The sequence below is a fragment of the Gobius niger genome, assembly GCF_951799975.1.
Source record: "Gobius niger genome assembly, chromosome: 15".
NCBI classification, from domain to species: Eukaryota; Metazoa; Chordata; class Actinopteri; order Gobiiformes; family Gobiidae; genus Gobius; species Gobius niger.
The window spans coordinates 31,032,794-31,047,426 of NC_136866.1; the positions used below are offsets into that span (position 1 = coordinate 31,032,794).

The 14,633-nt window shown below is 45.1% G+C and overlaps 1 protein-coding gene across 1 annotated transcript in view; it reads left to right on the top strand.

Annotated features, from left to right (window-relative positions):
* The first annotated feature begins 248 nt into the window (after positions 1-248).
* senp6a (SUMO specific peptidase 6a) overlaps positions 249-14,633 on the top strand; it is a 165,678-nt gene continuing 151,293 nt past the window's right edge. The window contains exons 1-16 of the mRNA XM_079571696.1: positions 249-306; positions 387-481; positions 1,612-1,740; positions 1,818-1,885; positions 2,893-2,975; positions 3,042-3,294; positions 5,001-5,236; positions 5,353-5,481; positions 6,668-6,701; positions 6,813-6,998; positions 8,124-8,317; positions 10,943-11,085; positions 11,161-11,277; positions 11,699-11,821; positions 11,934-12,026; positions 13,333-13,562. Coding sequence (XP_079427822.1) covers positions 259-306; positions 387-481; positions 1,612-1,740; positions 1,818-1,885; positions 2,893-2,975; positions 3,042-3,294; positions 5,001-5,236; positions 5,353-5,481; positions 6,668-6,701; positions 6,813-6,998; positions 8,124-8,317; positions 10,943-11,085; positions 11,161-11,277; positions 11,699-11,821; positions 11,934-12,026; positions 13,333-13,562 — 2,161 coding nt within the window. The 5' untranslated portion in view covers positions 249-258. The remainder of the gene's footprint in view (positions 307-386; positions 482-1,611; positions 1,741-1,817; positions 1,886-2,892; positions 2,976-3,041; positions 3,295-5,000; positions 5,237-5,352; positions 5,482-6,667; positions 6,702-6,812; positions 6,999-8,123; positions 8,318-10,942; positions 11,086-11,160; positions 11,278-11,698; positions 11,822-11,933; positions 12,027-13,332; positions 13,563-14,633) is intronic.

Genomic DNA, 14,633 nt, shown 5'->3' on the forward strand with positions numbered 1-14,633 from the left:
ATTATTATTTTTTCTATAATCGAGCAGCCCTACATGGCAGCGTTTGGAGCCTGTGAACACGGATGGAACGAACTCTGAAGTCATTCCAGTTTAATCCAGGCTTGTTTTTAGGGACAGACGTCTGGGTTTGGTGGATTTGTGAGACTCTGCTCCGTGTGGACAAGGCCTGAACGACGGGCGTGAGCAGCTCCGATGGTGTGGCAGTAAATCTGTTTCTGTGTAATAACGTGAGCACCGGTGTTTTTCAGTGCTGTGAGTATGGAGGACAGCGCCCGGCAGAACGCCACCTCCCCCGAGGAGAACAAGGTACCGCTGCGTTTCCACCACTGAAGCTCCACAGTTAGTCTGAAAGGACTGTGAGCCAAACCCTCTCCCTCTGTTCGCAGTCTCCTCCAGCGAGACACTTCGACCCCCACAGAACCTACGAGCACCGAGCTCACAGCAGCCGGCCCGTTCACCGCCTGGTCCCGAAGAAGCACGTGTGAGCAAAGCACTCCTGTCATCTCTGTTCACACGCATGTTTTAGGGGTTTAGACGATCAGCCAGTTATTTATGTTTGGGAAGAATGTACTAAACCTGATCTAAACAAGATCATGGAACTTTAAAGTCAAAGTCTCAGTCCTCTTTTCTTCTCCGTCCCCGTAACTCTCGTCCATCAGTTTCATGAACTTCCAGGATATTAATCTAGCAATACTGTGAAAGTGACCCAGAAACCCTAAAGTTATGAAGTGTTCCTTTAACCTCTTAACTCCCACCTGAACCGAGCACATTTTCTCCAGTTTGGCTTTACCCCAATCCAAAAGCTTCTGGAAAAAAGCTGTGAAAATGGCAACCAAACTGAGACGAAAACAATGATGGAAATGTGACAAAGAATTGAGAAAACACTGACAAAAAAGTGACGAAAAATTGATGAAAAAGTGGCAAAAATGTCACAAAATGTGACAAAAAAATGACAAAAATTTGATACAAATATGACAAAAAATGACAAAAAATTGATAAAAAATTTACGAAGAAATGAAAAAAATGTGACAAACTGACAAAAAAATTACACAAATATGACAAAAATTACAAAGATTTGATAAAAAATTGACGAAAAAATGTGACAAAAAATGGCAAAAATGTCACAAGAAATTGACCAAAAATTGAAGAAATGACCAAAAAATATGACAAAATGTGACAAAAAATTACAAAAATATGAGGAAAAAATGACAAAAATTTGATTAAAAAATGACGAAGAAATGACAAAAAAATGTGACAAAAAAATACAAAAATGTGACAAACAATGTTGCACAAATATGACAAAAAAATGACAAAGTGGATAAAAAAATGAAAAAATGACAAATATTTGACAAAAAAATCACAAAAATGTGACAACAAATGACAAACATTTGATAAAATATTGACGAAGAAATGAAAAAAATGTGACAGGAAATGACAAAAAAGTTACAAAAATGAGTTGAATACCCAACAAAAAAATGGAAAGAAAATCTGATGTGAGGAAAACGATCCTCTCGGTTCAGGCCGGAGTTAAGAGGTTAATCCGGTCCCCGTGAAGAACTGGAGGCTTCACACGTGTTGAGAGTGAGTTTGGATGTTTGAACTTCTCCTCAGAGACTCCCCGATGCCCAACAGAACCAACGTGTTCATCATCAGCCCGACTCCGTCTCAGGGCATCATGATCCAGGGCCGCACCTTCCAACACGCCCAGCTGCCGACCCCCACGCGCCGGCAGCTCGTACGGTGAGCAGCGCCCCCTGCAGGGCTGCGGTAGGGAGTGTCCAGTGTAGTCGTTTTTAGTCATGCGTTTTGTGCTTCAGGGATTTCCCGCCGACACAGCGCCCCCCGGAGACCGACAGCATCGTGCTCACCTGTCCGGAGGCTGCAGGTAACGCCCCCGTCTGCTTCACCATGTTTTCAGCAGAACCTCACCAGTGTTAATGTTGACAACATATTTTAATTTAATTTTAGTCTTAGTCGAGATTTAGTCGAAAAAATCTTTTCAATTTTAGGCTAGTTTTAGTCGACCAAACTTGCATGTCAATTTAGTCGACTTTGCATTTATAACATTCATTATGATCATATTTAACCTCTTAACTCCCGCCTGAACCGAGAGCATTTTCTCTAGTTCAGCTTTACCCAAATCCTGTAGGCCAGTGTAGCGCCTCATTTGAAAGCTAAGATCTACAAAGCTAAATTGATCTTTTTCCTCACATTATCAGATTTTTTTCATCACTTTTTTTGTTGGGCAGTCGTCTCATTTTTGTCAAATTTTCGTGACTTTTTTGTCACTTTTTCGTCAAATTATTTGTATTTTTTTGTCAAATTCTTATCACTTTTTTGTCAATTTTTTCACAATTTTTCGTCAAATTTTTCTCACTTTTTTATCCTATTTTTGTCAATTTTTCGCAAGTTTCTTCTTCTTTTTTCACATTTTCATCCTTGTTTTCGTCTCAGTTTTGTTGCTATTTTCACACCTTTTTTCCAGAAGCTTTTAGATTGGGGTAAAGCTGGAGAAAAAGTGCTTGGTTCAGGTGGGAGTTAAGGGGTTAATCTTGTTCCTCTGCTTCATGGAGCTGCTCCACATGATAAAGCTCAGAGCGGCTCCTATAGCAGAGAGTTTACATGATATGAGGCTCTTTCAGACTGTCATTTGTAGTTTAGTAGTAGTAGTAGTAGTAGTAGATGATTTTAGTCTCTCCCTTTCATTTTATTTAGTCTTATTTTAGTCGACTCAAATATCTGGACATTTTAGTCACAGTTTTAGTCTCATGAAAAACTTTTAATTTAGTTTTAGTCCAATTTTAGTCACAAAAATATCACTTTGACTAAAATTAAGACTAAATATTGTAGTCGACGAAATTACCACAGAACCTCACTGTTTTTCATCTTCAGACGACAGTTTGAACCTAAAGCGGCGCATTCCTCAGCGACGGAAATCTCTGCAGGACTGTTATACCTTCCCCTCACCCCCAGAGGTCAGTACGTAACACTCAGGGGTCTGCGGATGACGTCCCAGACTCTGACTCTCCCCCTGTCTCCAGCTCTCGTGGCCGTCTCCGTTCCCGCTCCTCTGCCTCCACTGTAAACGACCCAAAGAACCCACGCAGAAATGCAACAACTGTGGCTCCGCCCCCTCGCCGCAGCCGCCGATCCGCCTGATGCCGCACGCCGCGCCGCTGCAGGGTCTGCAGCCCGGCCTTTACAGAGCCCCGCCCAGAGCCCCGCCCACGCTGCCGCCGCGAGTCACGAGGACGAACAACAGGAGCGGCGCCGCACGGGAACTCAACGACCCCAGTGAGTTTAAACCTGTGCTTACATCAGACTCTGAACTGAAACCCTGACTCTGAACTGAAACCCTGACTCTGAACTTAAACCTGTGACTCTGAACTGAAACCTGTGACTCTGAACTGAAACCCTGACTCTGAACTGAAACCCTGACTCTGAACTGAAACCCTGACTCTGAACTGAAACCTGTGACTCTGAACTGAAACCTGACTCTGAACTGAAACCCTGACTCTGAACTGAAACCCTGACTCTGAACTGAAACCTGTGACTCTGAACTGAAACCTGTGACTCTGAACTGAAACCTGTGACTCTGAACTGAAACCTGTGACTCTGAACTGAAACCTGTGACTCTGAACTGAAACCTGTGACTCTGAACTTAAACCCTGACTCTGAACTGAAACCCTGACTCTGAACTGAAACCTGACTCTGAACTGAAACCCTGACTCTGAACTGAAACCTGTGACTCTGAACTGAAACCTGTGACTCTGAACTTAAACCCTGACTCTGAACTGAAACCCTCACTCTGAACTGAAACCCTGACTCTGAACTGAAACCTGTGACTCTGAACTGAAACCTGTGACTCTGAACTGAAACCTGTGACTCTGTAACTGAAACCCTGACTCTGAACTTAAACCCTGACTCTGAACTGAAACCTGTGACTCTGAACTTAAACCTGACTCTGAACTTAAACCCTGACTCTGAACTGAAACCTGTGACTCTGAACTGAAACCTGTGACTCTGAACTGAAACCTGTGACTCTGAACTGAAACCTGTGACTCTGAACTGAAACCTGTGACTCTGTAACTGAAACCCTGACTCTGAACTTAAACCTGTGACTCTGAACTTAAACCTGTGACTCTGAACTGAAACCCTGACTCTGAACTGAAACCTGACTCTGAACTGAAACCTGTGACTCTGAACTGAAACCTGTGACTCTGAACTGAAACCTGACTCTGAACTGAAACCTGTGACTCTGAACTGAAACCTGTGACTCTGAACTGAAACCTGTGACTCTGAACTGAAACCTGTGACTCTGAACTGAAACCTGACTCTGAACTGAAACCTGTGACTCTGAACTGAAACCCTGACTCTGTAACTGAAACCTGACTCTGAACTGAAACCTGACTCTGAACTGAAACCTGACTCTGAACTGAAACCTGACTCTGAACTGAAACCTTGACTCTGAACTGAAACCCTGACTCTGAACTGAAACCTGACTCTGAACTGAAACCTGACTCTGAACTGAAACCTGTGACTCTGAACTGAAACCTGACTCTGAACTGAAACCTGTGACTCTGAACTGAAACATGACTCTGAACTGAAACCTGTGACTCTGAACTGAAACCTGACTCTGAACTGAAACCTGACTCTGAACTGAAACCTGACTCTGAACTGAAACCTGTGACTCTGAACTGAAACCCTGACTCTGAACTGAAACCCTGACTCTGAACTGAAACCTGTGACTCTGAACTGAAACCTGACTCTGAACTGAAACCTGTGACTCTGAACTGAAACCTGACTCTGAACTGAAACCTGTGACTCTGACCTGAAACCTGACTCTGAACTGAAACCTGACTCTGAACTGAAACCTGACTCTGAACTGAAACCTGACTCTGAACTGAAACCTGACTCTGAACTGAAACCTGACTCTGAACTGAAACCTGTGACTCTGAACTGAAACCTGTGACTCTGAACTGAAACCTGTGTCTCCTCAGTCGTCCTGTCCAGCGATGAGGACGAGGAGGCGGAGAACGCCAGCACCGGCAGCTCGCGGTTGGACAGCGTTTCCCCGCGCCCCGCTGACTCCGCCCACTCCTCGCCGGCGCCCTCTGGTGGTAAAGTGGAGGCGGCGGTGAAGAGCGCGGCGGAACTGGACGAAGCCAACGGAGACTTCCTGGAGGACGTGGAACTGAAGATCAGCATCCCACGCAGAGCCAGGATGAAGGACCAGGTAACCTTTAACCTCTGAGCCCCCGCCTTAACCGGTTCAGCTTTACCCAAATCCACAAGGTCCCAGCCTCATGTGAAAGATCAGACCTACATGGAGATGTTCTTCTTCTGCCTCAGTTTGGGAACAGCCCTGTGGAGCCGCGCCTGAAGAAGCCCAAACTGCCGTCCAAGTGCTCCAGCATCATCCTGGAGTGTCGCAGCATGAGGATCGGGTCCCTGAGGAGGGTCGTGCGGAAGCCTGTGGTGGTCAGTCGCTCACATCTGCATTCACACTAGGGATGGACCGATCCGATATTCAGCATCGGCTTTAGAGTATCGGATTGGATCGGATTGATGACTGGACGGGTCCGATATAAGAAGGCCGTGAATCTGCGGTCCTGGATCTGCAGCGGCTCCAGCCTGCAGGTTCACCGCAGCGCTGTGAGGTTTATTGAACTGCAGTCTGGAGCCGCTGCAGATCCAGGACCACAGACTCACGGCCTTCATGCTGTCGCTAAGCTCGGATACTGATTTGATTTATTTGATTTGATTTATTCTTATTATTGTGTCTTGCACATCAGTAGGAGCTCAGGCCTCATGGGTTTAAGACACATTTAACCCCTTAACTCCCACCTGAACCGAGCACATTTTCTCCAGTTTGGCTTTACCCCAATCTAAAAGCTTCTGGAAAAAAGCTGTGAAAATAGCAACAAAACTGAGACGAAAACAATGATGGAAATGTGACAAAAAAGTGACAAAACATTGACCAAAAAGTGACGAAAAATTGATGAAAAAGTGTCAAAAATGTCACAAGAAATGGACAAAAAATTGACGAAAAAATAACAAAAATATGAAAAAAAATGACAAAAAAATTGACAAAAAATGACCAAAATTAAACAAAAAAATAACCAAAATTTGATTAAAAAATTGCGAAAAAATGACAAAAATGTGACAAAAATGTGACGACAAATGTGACAAAAAATGACACATAAAGTTACAAAAATTAGCTGAATACCCAACAAAAAAATGCTGGGAAAAAAATCTGATGACGTGAGGAAAAAGATCCTCTCGGTTCAGGCGGGAGTTAAGAGGTTAAAACAGAATTCAGAGGCTGCCAAAATAAAATCACAGAAACTGTATGATCGATCATAACAGAAACACATCCACATCACACAGGAGGAGATACATTTATATCGTTAGCCTGTCGCTAACACCTGCTTCTGAAAACTTTATCATTTAAAATTCAAACTAAAGCCTAAACCTCTTTCATGTTTATAGAAAACAGGTAAAACTACTGTAATATCCATAGGCTGTAATATATTATGATATGTATTGTCTAACTATACAATAATACTAAAAGACTGTATCGGATCGGTACCGAAACATCCCACATCTGTATTCACACCGAAACATCCCACATCTGTATCTAATCTCCAAACTCTGCTCTCCACAGTTCACCACCGAGCACATCCAGCTGGAGACGGAAGGTGAGGCCAGATGTTTATTCTGACGTTTGTTGCTTTGAGCTGGACATTGATCCAGGAAGTGCCTCCAGCGTCTTCAGGGCTTCAGGTGTTGTGTCCTCCTCTGGTCCTCAGGTGTGGGGGGGCAGCCGGAGACCGTGGTGTTCCGGGCCTCGGAGCTGGTGGGCTGTGAGTGGTGCAGCGTCCGGAAGCTGCCGGTGCTTTTCTTCCAGAGCACGGAGCCCGAGTGCGACCGGATCAGAGCCCAGCTCCGCATGAGCCGCGAGCCCGGGGGGGACTGGCTCGACTGCTCCAGCCAACGTGAGCTCCAGACCAGCACCCACACCTGGTTTATGATACCAACACCTCAACCACACCTGGTTTATGACACCAGCACCTAAACCACACCTGGTTTATGACACCAGCCCCTAAACCACACCTGGTTTATGACACCAGCACCTCAACCACACCTGGTTTATGATACTAGCACCTCAACCACACCTGGTTTATGACACCAGCACCTAAACCACACCTGGTTTATGACACCAGCACCTAAACCACACCTGGTTTATGATACTAGCACCTCAACCACACCTGGTTTATGACACCAGCACCTAAACCACACCTGGTTTATGACACCAGCACCTAAACCACACCTGGTTTATTATCCCAGCACTTCAACCACACCTGGTTTATGACACCAGCACCTCAACCACACCTGGTTTATGATCCCAGCACCTAAACCACACCTGGTTTATTATCCCAGCACTTCAACCACACCTGGTTTATGATCCCAGCACTTCAACCACACCTGGTTTATGATCCCAGCACTTCAACCACACCTGGTTTATGATCCCAGCACCTAAACCACACCTGGTTTATGATACCAGCACTTAAACCACACCTGGTTTATGATACCAGCACCTAAACCACACCTGGTTTATGATACCAGCACCTAAACCACACCTGGTTTATGACACCAGCACCTAAACCACACCTGGTTTATTATCCCAGCACCTAAACCACACCTGGTTTATGATACCAGCACCTAAACCACACCTGGTTTATTATCCCAGCACCTAAACCACACCTGGTTTATGACACCAGCCCCTAAACCACACCTGGTTTATGACACCAGCACCTCAACCACACCTGGTTTATGACACCAACACCTAAACCACACCTGGTTTATTATCCCAGCACCTAAACCACACCTGGTTTATGACACCAACACCTAAACCACACCTGGTTTATTATCCCAGCACCTAAACCACACCTGGTTTATGACACCAGCACCTAAACCACACCTGGTTTATGACACCAGCACCTCAACCACTCCTGGTTTATGACACCAGCCCCTAAACCACACCTGGTTTATGACACCAGGATATTCAGGAGACTCTCGTGTCTCTAACCAGGATATTCAGACAGACTTTATTTTTGCAGACCCAGACGAGCGCTACATCGTGCTGATCTTCGAGAACGGCCTCCCCATGGAGCAGCAGGTCATCCTGGAGGACATCCTGGCGGAGATCGGACAGAACAACAACGTCAGCGACTTCCCCGCCAAGATCTCCTTCGACGAGGCCAACCTGCGCCTGGTGAACTACAACAAGGCCACAGAGAGGAAGGACGACAAGGTAAGGCTCTTTAAAGGTAATATCCTAAACAAACCTCCTCCTGGTGAACTACAACAAGGCCACGGAGCGAAAGGACGACAAGGTGAGGCTCTTTAAAGGTAATATCCTGAACAAACCTCCTCCTGGTGAACTACAACAAGGCCACGGAGCGGAAGGACGACAAGGTGAGGCTCTTTAAAGGTAATATCCTGAACAAACCTCCTCCTGGTGAACTACAACAAGGCCACGGAGCGACAGGACGACAAGGTGAGGCTCTTTAAAGGTAATATCCTAAACAAACCTCCTCCTGGTGAACTACAACAAGGCCACGGAGCGACAGGACGACAAGGTGAGGCTCTTTAAAGGCAATATCCTAAACAAACCTCCTCCTGGTGAACTACAACAAGGCCACGGAGCGGAAGGACGACAAGGTGAGGCTCTTTAAAGGTAATATCCTAAACACACCTCCTCCTGGTGAACTACAACAAGGCCACGGAGAGGAAGGACGACAAGGTGAGGCTCTTTAAAGGTAATATCCTGAACAAACCTCCTCCTGGTGAACTACAACAAGGCCACGGAGAGGAAGGACGACAAGGTGAGGCTCTTTAAAGGTAATATCCTAAACAAACCTCCTCCTGGTGAACTACAACAAGGCCACGGAGCGGAAGGACGACAAGGTGAGGCTCTTTAAAGGTAATATCCTAAACAAACCTCCTCCTGGTGAACTACAACAAGGCCACGGAGCGGAAGGACGACAAGGTGAGGCTCTTTAAAGGTAATATCCTAAACAAACCTCCTCCTGGTGAACTACAACAAGGCCACGGAGCGGAAGGACGACAAGGTGAGGCTCTTTAAAGGTAATATCCTGAACAAACCTCCTCCTGGTGAACTACAACAAGGCCACGGAGAGGAAGGACGACAAGGTGAGGCTCTTTAAAGGTAATATCCTAAACAAACCTCCTCCTGGTGAACTACAACAAGGCCACGGAGCGACAGGACGACAAGGTGAGGCTCTTTAAAGGTAATATCCTAAACAAACCTCCTCCTGGTGAACTACAACAAGGCCACAGAGCGACAGGACAACAAGGTGAGGCTCTTTAAAGGTAATATCCTAAACAAACCTCCTCCTGGTGAACTACAACAAGGCCACGGAGCGGAAGGACGACAAGGTGAGGCTCTTTAAAGGTAATATCCTAAACAAACCTCCTCCTGGTGAACTACAACAAGGCCACGGAGCGACAGGACGACAAGGTGAGGCTCTTTAACCTCTTAACTCCCACCTGAACATGTTTTCTCCTGTTCTCCAAATTCTCCAAAGCTTCTTCAAAATAGCGACAAAAAACGAGAAAAAAATGAGGATGTAAATTGACAAAAATAAGAAAAATCCAGCAAAAAATGACAAAAATCCAGCAAAAAAAGACAAAAATCCAGCAAAAAAAAAAAGACAAAAATCCAGCAAAAAAATGACAAAAATCCAGCAAAAAAATGACAAAAATCCAGCAAAAAAATGACAAAAATCCAGCAAAAAAATGACAAAAATTCAGCAAAAAAATGACAAAAATCCAGCAAAAAAATGACAAAAATCCAGCAAAAAAAATTCAGCCAAAAATGGCAAAAATCCAGCAAAAAAATGACAAAAATCCAGCCAAAAAAATGACAAAAATCCAGCAAAAAAATGACAAAAATCCAGCAAAAAAAAGTGACAAGCAGTAAAAAATCGGACAAAAAAGTGACAATAATCCAACAAAAAAGTAACAAAAAGGCTCTTTAAAGGTAATATCCTAAACAAACCTCCTCCTGGTGAATTACAACAAGGCCACGGAGCGACAGGACGACAAGGTGAGGCTCTTTAACCTCTTAACTCCCACCTGAACATGTTTTCTCCTGTTCTCCAAATTCTCCAAATCTAAAAGCTTCTTCAAAATAGCGACAAAAAACGAGAAGAAAATGAGGATGTAAATTGACAAAAATAAGAAAAATCCAGCAAAAAAATTAGAAAAATCCAGCAAAAAATCCAGCAAAAAAAGACAAAAATCCAGCAAAAAAAGACAAAAATCCAGCAAAAAAATGGCAAAAGTCCAGCAAAAAAAGACAAAAATCCAGCAACAAAAAAAAAAAAAATCCAGCAAAAAAAAGACAAAAATCCAGCTAAAAATTACAAAAATCCAGCAAAAAATTACAAAAATCCAGCAAAAAAAAAGACAAAAATCCAACAAAAGATGACAAAAATCCAGCAAAAAATTACAAAAATCCAGCAAAAAAAAGACAAAAATCCAGCAAAAAAAGACAAAAATCCAGCAACAAAAATTACAAAAATCCAGCAAAAAAAAGACAAAAATCCAACAAAAAATGACAAAAATCCAACAAAAAATGACAAAAAATACAAAAAAAAAAAACAGCAAAAAAGTGACAATAATCCAGCAAAAAAAATGACAAAAATCCAGCAAAAAAATGACACAAATCCAGCAAAAAAATGACACAAATTCAGCAAAAAAGTGGCAAAAGTGCCATAAAAAAGTGACAAAAAGGCTCTTTAATGGTAATATCCTAAACAAACCTCCTCCTGGTGTTTATTTCTGATGTTTTCCATGAAGTTTGTTTAAGTGGTGGAGAAGTGTCTCAAACCTCCTGACTCTGTGGTTCCAGGGTAAAAGCGGGAAGACTCCGCCCAAAGCCGCCGCGGCGCCAAATGTTCGAACGCGAATGTCCACGAGACAGAAACCCCAGGCCTTCGACAGCGACGACGAGACGAGCGAGATCCAGACCACCTTCACCGGCCCCGCCCTCAAGTACGACCTCACACAGGCCCCGCCCTCCTCCCCAGGCCCCGCCCTCACGCTCATAACGGTTTGTTTCTGCCACAGGCTCATGGTGTACCCTCCACCTCCGGCCACCGGGGGCATCGCGGTCACCACCGAGGACCTGCACTGTCTGAACGACGGGGAGTTCCTCAACGACGTCATCATAGACTTCTATTTAAAGTGAGAGGCCAAAACATGTACAACAGGCTACTCCATAAGACGCCATCTTTTTCAGATTTTTTTTCCATCATTTTTTGTTGGGTATTCAACTCATTTTTGTAACTTTTTTTTGTCATTTTTACGTCCATTTTTTATCACATTTTTGTTACATTTTTGTAATTTTTTCGTCATTTTTTTTATCAAATTTTTGTCATTTTTTTGGTCAATTTTTTGGTCAATTTCTTGTGAAATTTTTGCCACTTTTTCATAAATTTTCGTCACTTTTTTGTCACATTTCCATCATTGTTTTCGTCTCAGTTTTGTTGCTATTTTCTCACCTTTTCTCCAGAGGCTTTTGGATTGGGGTAAAGCCAAACTGAAGGAAACACACTCGGTTCAGGTGGGGGTTAAGGGGTTAAACCTTTGTTTTCTGTCCTGTCAGATATTTAGTCCTGGAGCGTTTAAAAAAGGACGACGCTCAGAGAATCCACGTCTTCAGCTCCTTCTTCTACAAACGCCTGAACCAGAGAGAGCGACGCTGCGGCGCCGACCCGTCCAACCTGCCGTGAGTTACTGTGACCTTTGACCCTGAGGAACCCTCCGTCTTTGACCTTTGACCCTGAGGAACCCTCCGTCTTTGACCTTTGACCCTGAGGAACCCCTCTTTGTCTCCTCAGGATCCAGAAGAAGAAGCATAACCGAGTGAAGACGTGGACGCGACACGTGGATCTGTTCCAGAAGGACTTCATCTTCGTCCCCATCAACGAGTCGTGAGTGTTTCCTGAGGGTCACAAAAGTACAACATCTGAATACTTTAGGAATACTTTACTTTAGCACCAGAGGTCCCTATGCTAAAGGGGCTATGATAGTTAGCATCAGAGGTCCCTATGCTAAATTGGCCATGATAGTTAGCATCAGAGGTCCCTATGCTAAAGGGGCTATGATAGTTAGCATCAGAGGTCCCTATGCTAAATTGGCTATGATAGTTAGCATCAGAGGTCCCTATGCTAAAGTGGCTATGATAGTTAGCACCAGAGGTCCCTATGCTAAAGTGGCCATGATAGTTAGCATCAGAGGTCCCTATGCTAAAGTGGCTATGATAGTTAGCATCAGAGGTCACTATGCTAAAGTGGCTATGATAGTTAGCACCAGAGGTCCCTATGCTAAAGTGGCTATGATAGTTAGCATCAGAGGTCACTATGCTAAAGTGGCTATGATAGTTAGCATCAGAGGTCACTATGCTAAAGTGGCTATGATAGTTAGCACCAGAGGTCCCTTTGCTAAAGTGGCTATGATAGTTAGCACCAGAGGTCCCTATGCTAAAGTGGCTATGATAGTTAGCATCAGAGGTCCCTTTGCTAAAGTGGCTATGATAGTTAGCACCAGAGGTCACTATGCTAAAGTGGCTATGATAGTTAGCACCAGAGGTCCCTATGCTAAAGTGGCTATGATAGTTAGCACCAGAGGTCCCTATGCTAAAGTGGCTATGATAGTTAGCATCAGAGGTCCCTTTGCTAAAGTGGCTATGATAGTTAGCACCAGAGGTCCCTATGCTAAAGTGGCTATGATAGTTAGCACCAGAGGTCCCTTTGCTAAAGTGGCTATGATAGTTAGCACCAGAGGTCCCTTTGCTAAAGTGGCTATGATAGTTAGCACCAGAGGTCCCTTTGCTAAAGTGGCTATGATAGTTAGCATCAAGGCTCCTTTTCCTAACTACTTCCTAACTGACAGACCAATTCGGAAGCATCTTGTCATGGCGGACGCTGACGCACATCCGGTTTGGCGTAAGAGCTCTTACTGATCTGATCGTTTCGGACGCAGCACATCCTCGGTCAGTTTTGAGTAGGAGGAGTCTGTAAATCCCTCAGGCCACTCCCTCAGGCCCCGCCCTCAGGCCCCCCCGGCTGTAAGAGCAGTCTCCTCAGGCGTCTGTAACGTTATTCTAACTTTTGAATAATTTCCTCTCTTTAGCCGAGAGTCAGTTTCCTGTTCTGTGCAGCCGTGTGTGACCTCTCGTGACCTCTCCTGAGTTGTAGCTCCGCCCCTTCCTGAGGCTAACGCCGTGTCTCTCCTCAGGGCGCACTGGTACCTGGCCGTCATCTGTTTCCCCGGCCTGCAGAGCCCGGTGCTGGAGCCGAACCCCGGCTTCCAGGGGGAGTCCGCCAGCCCCGCGCCCCCCCAACCCGAGGAGCCGTCGTCGGATCACTGCCGCCCCCTGTCGCCCTGTCCCTCCCCCGAGCGGGAGCAGGGGGAGGTGGGGGAGGGGCCTAATGAGGAGGGAAACGCCCACGACCAGACGTACAGCAGTGAGGAAAACACTTTATACTACAGGGCTTAGACCTGCTTTAGACCTTCTTTAGTCCGGGTTTATGAAGGTTAATTTGTGTTTTTATTATCAAGGTGTTTTTTATACACTGAATTTATGCATCTGAATTTTTTGCATCCGTTTTTCACCACCATATTGAAAAAAATTTGGCGTATTTTTTTTCGCTGTTGAAAAAAAGCTGCGAAAAACAGCTGATGGGCCAATCAGATGGTGAGCTCCCAGAGCGCAGCCAAGGAGGAAACTGGCTGCGTCCAAACGTCAAACTAGAGTTAAAAGTACTCACTTAAACCCAGAATAAAACTGTAAAACTAAATGCATTCATTGTGGAAGCCTGGGATCTGATCACTGGTGCTGGACCAGGCTGAAAGGAGCAGCGTTTTAATAGAAACTTACGAATATGTGTGTTAGCTTAACGCTCACTCATTTCAATGGGTTAGCCTAGCCTAGCGGCGTCCATTGGTTTACATGAACCTGTTAGCATCGGACATTGAGCTGTTGTTTCTCCTAAAACATTCAACACAATTAAATAATACCCAAGCTCAACTGTGTATGTGAGAACAATGCATTCATTCATTCACTCTGAACACACAACGTTATAACGGGGTCAACATCGGACCTTCCAAACGCCGGAGGCGGCCGGTGTTCCCCGACTGCAGGTCTCGCTCATAAACATGTTATTGCTGCTCGTCTTCATGCGCCCGACAGTCCTGCTGTAGCTCTCTTCACTAACACAGCACCGGCCCGGGACAGCCAGATGTGCACGTCCTGCAGACAGAGGTGCAGACCGCACAGATGTCTCTGTCCTGAGGCAGTGAACACTGAATGATCAGAACCGTGGGGGGGGCTAAGGACAAAAGTGGGTGTTCACAGGTCCACCCGCGGTGCCGCGTAATTGTGCCATGAGCCCCGATCTCTTTTCCTTTGCTGCTCTTCCTCAGGGTTCTCATTTAATACATGGATCGTTGTTATGTCAAAAAACAGCGGCGCAAATACAGTTCAACGTCTTTGTCTCAGTGGCCGCAGTGGTGCCTCTCGGAGCGTCTGATGCCGA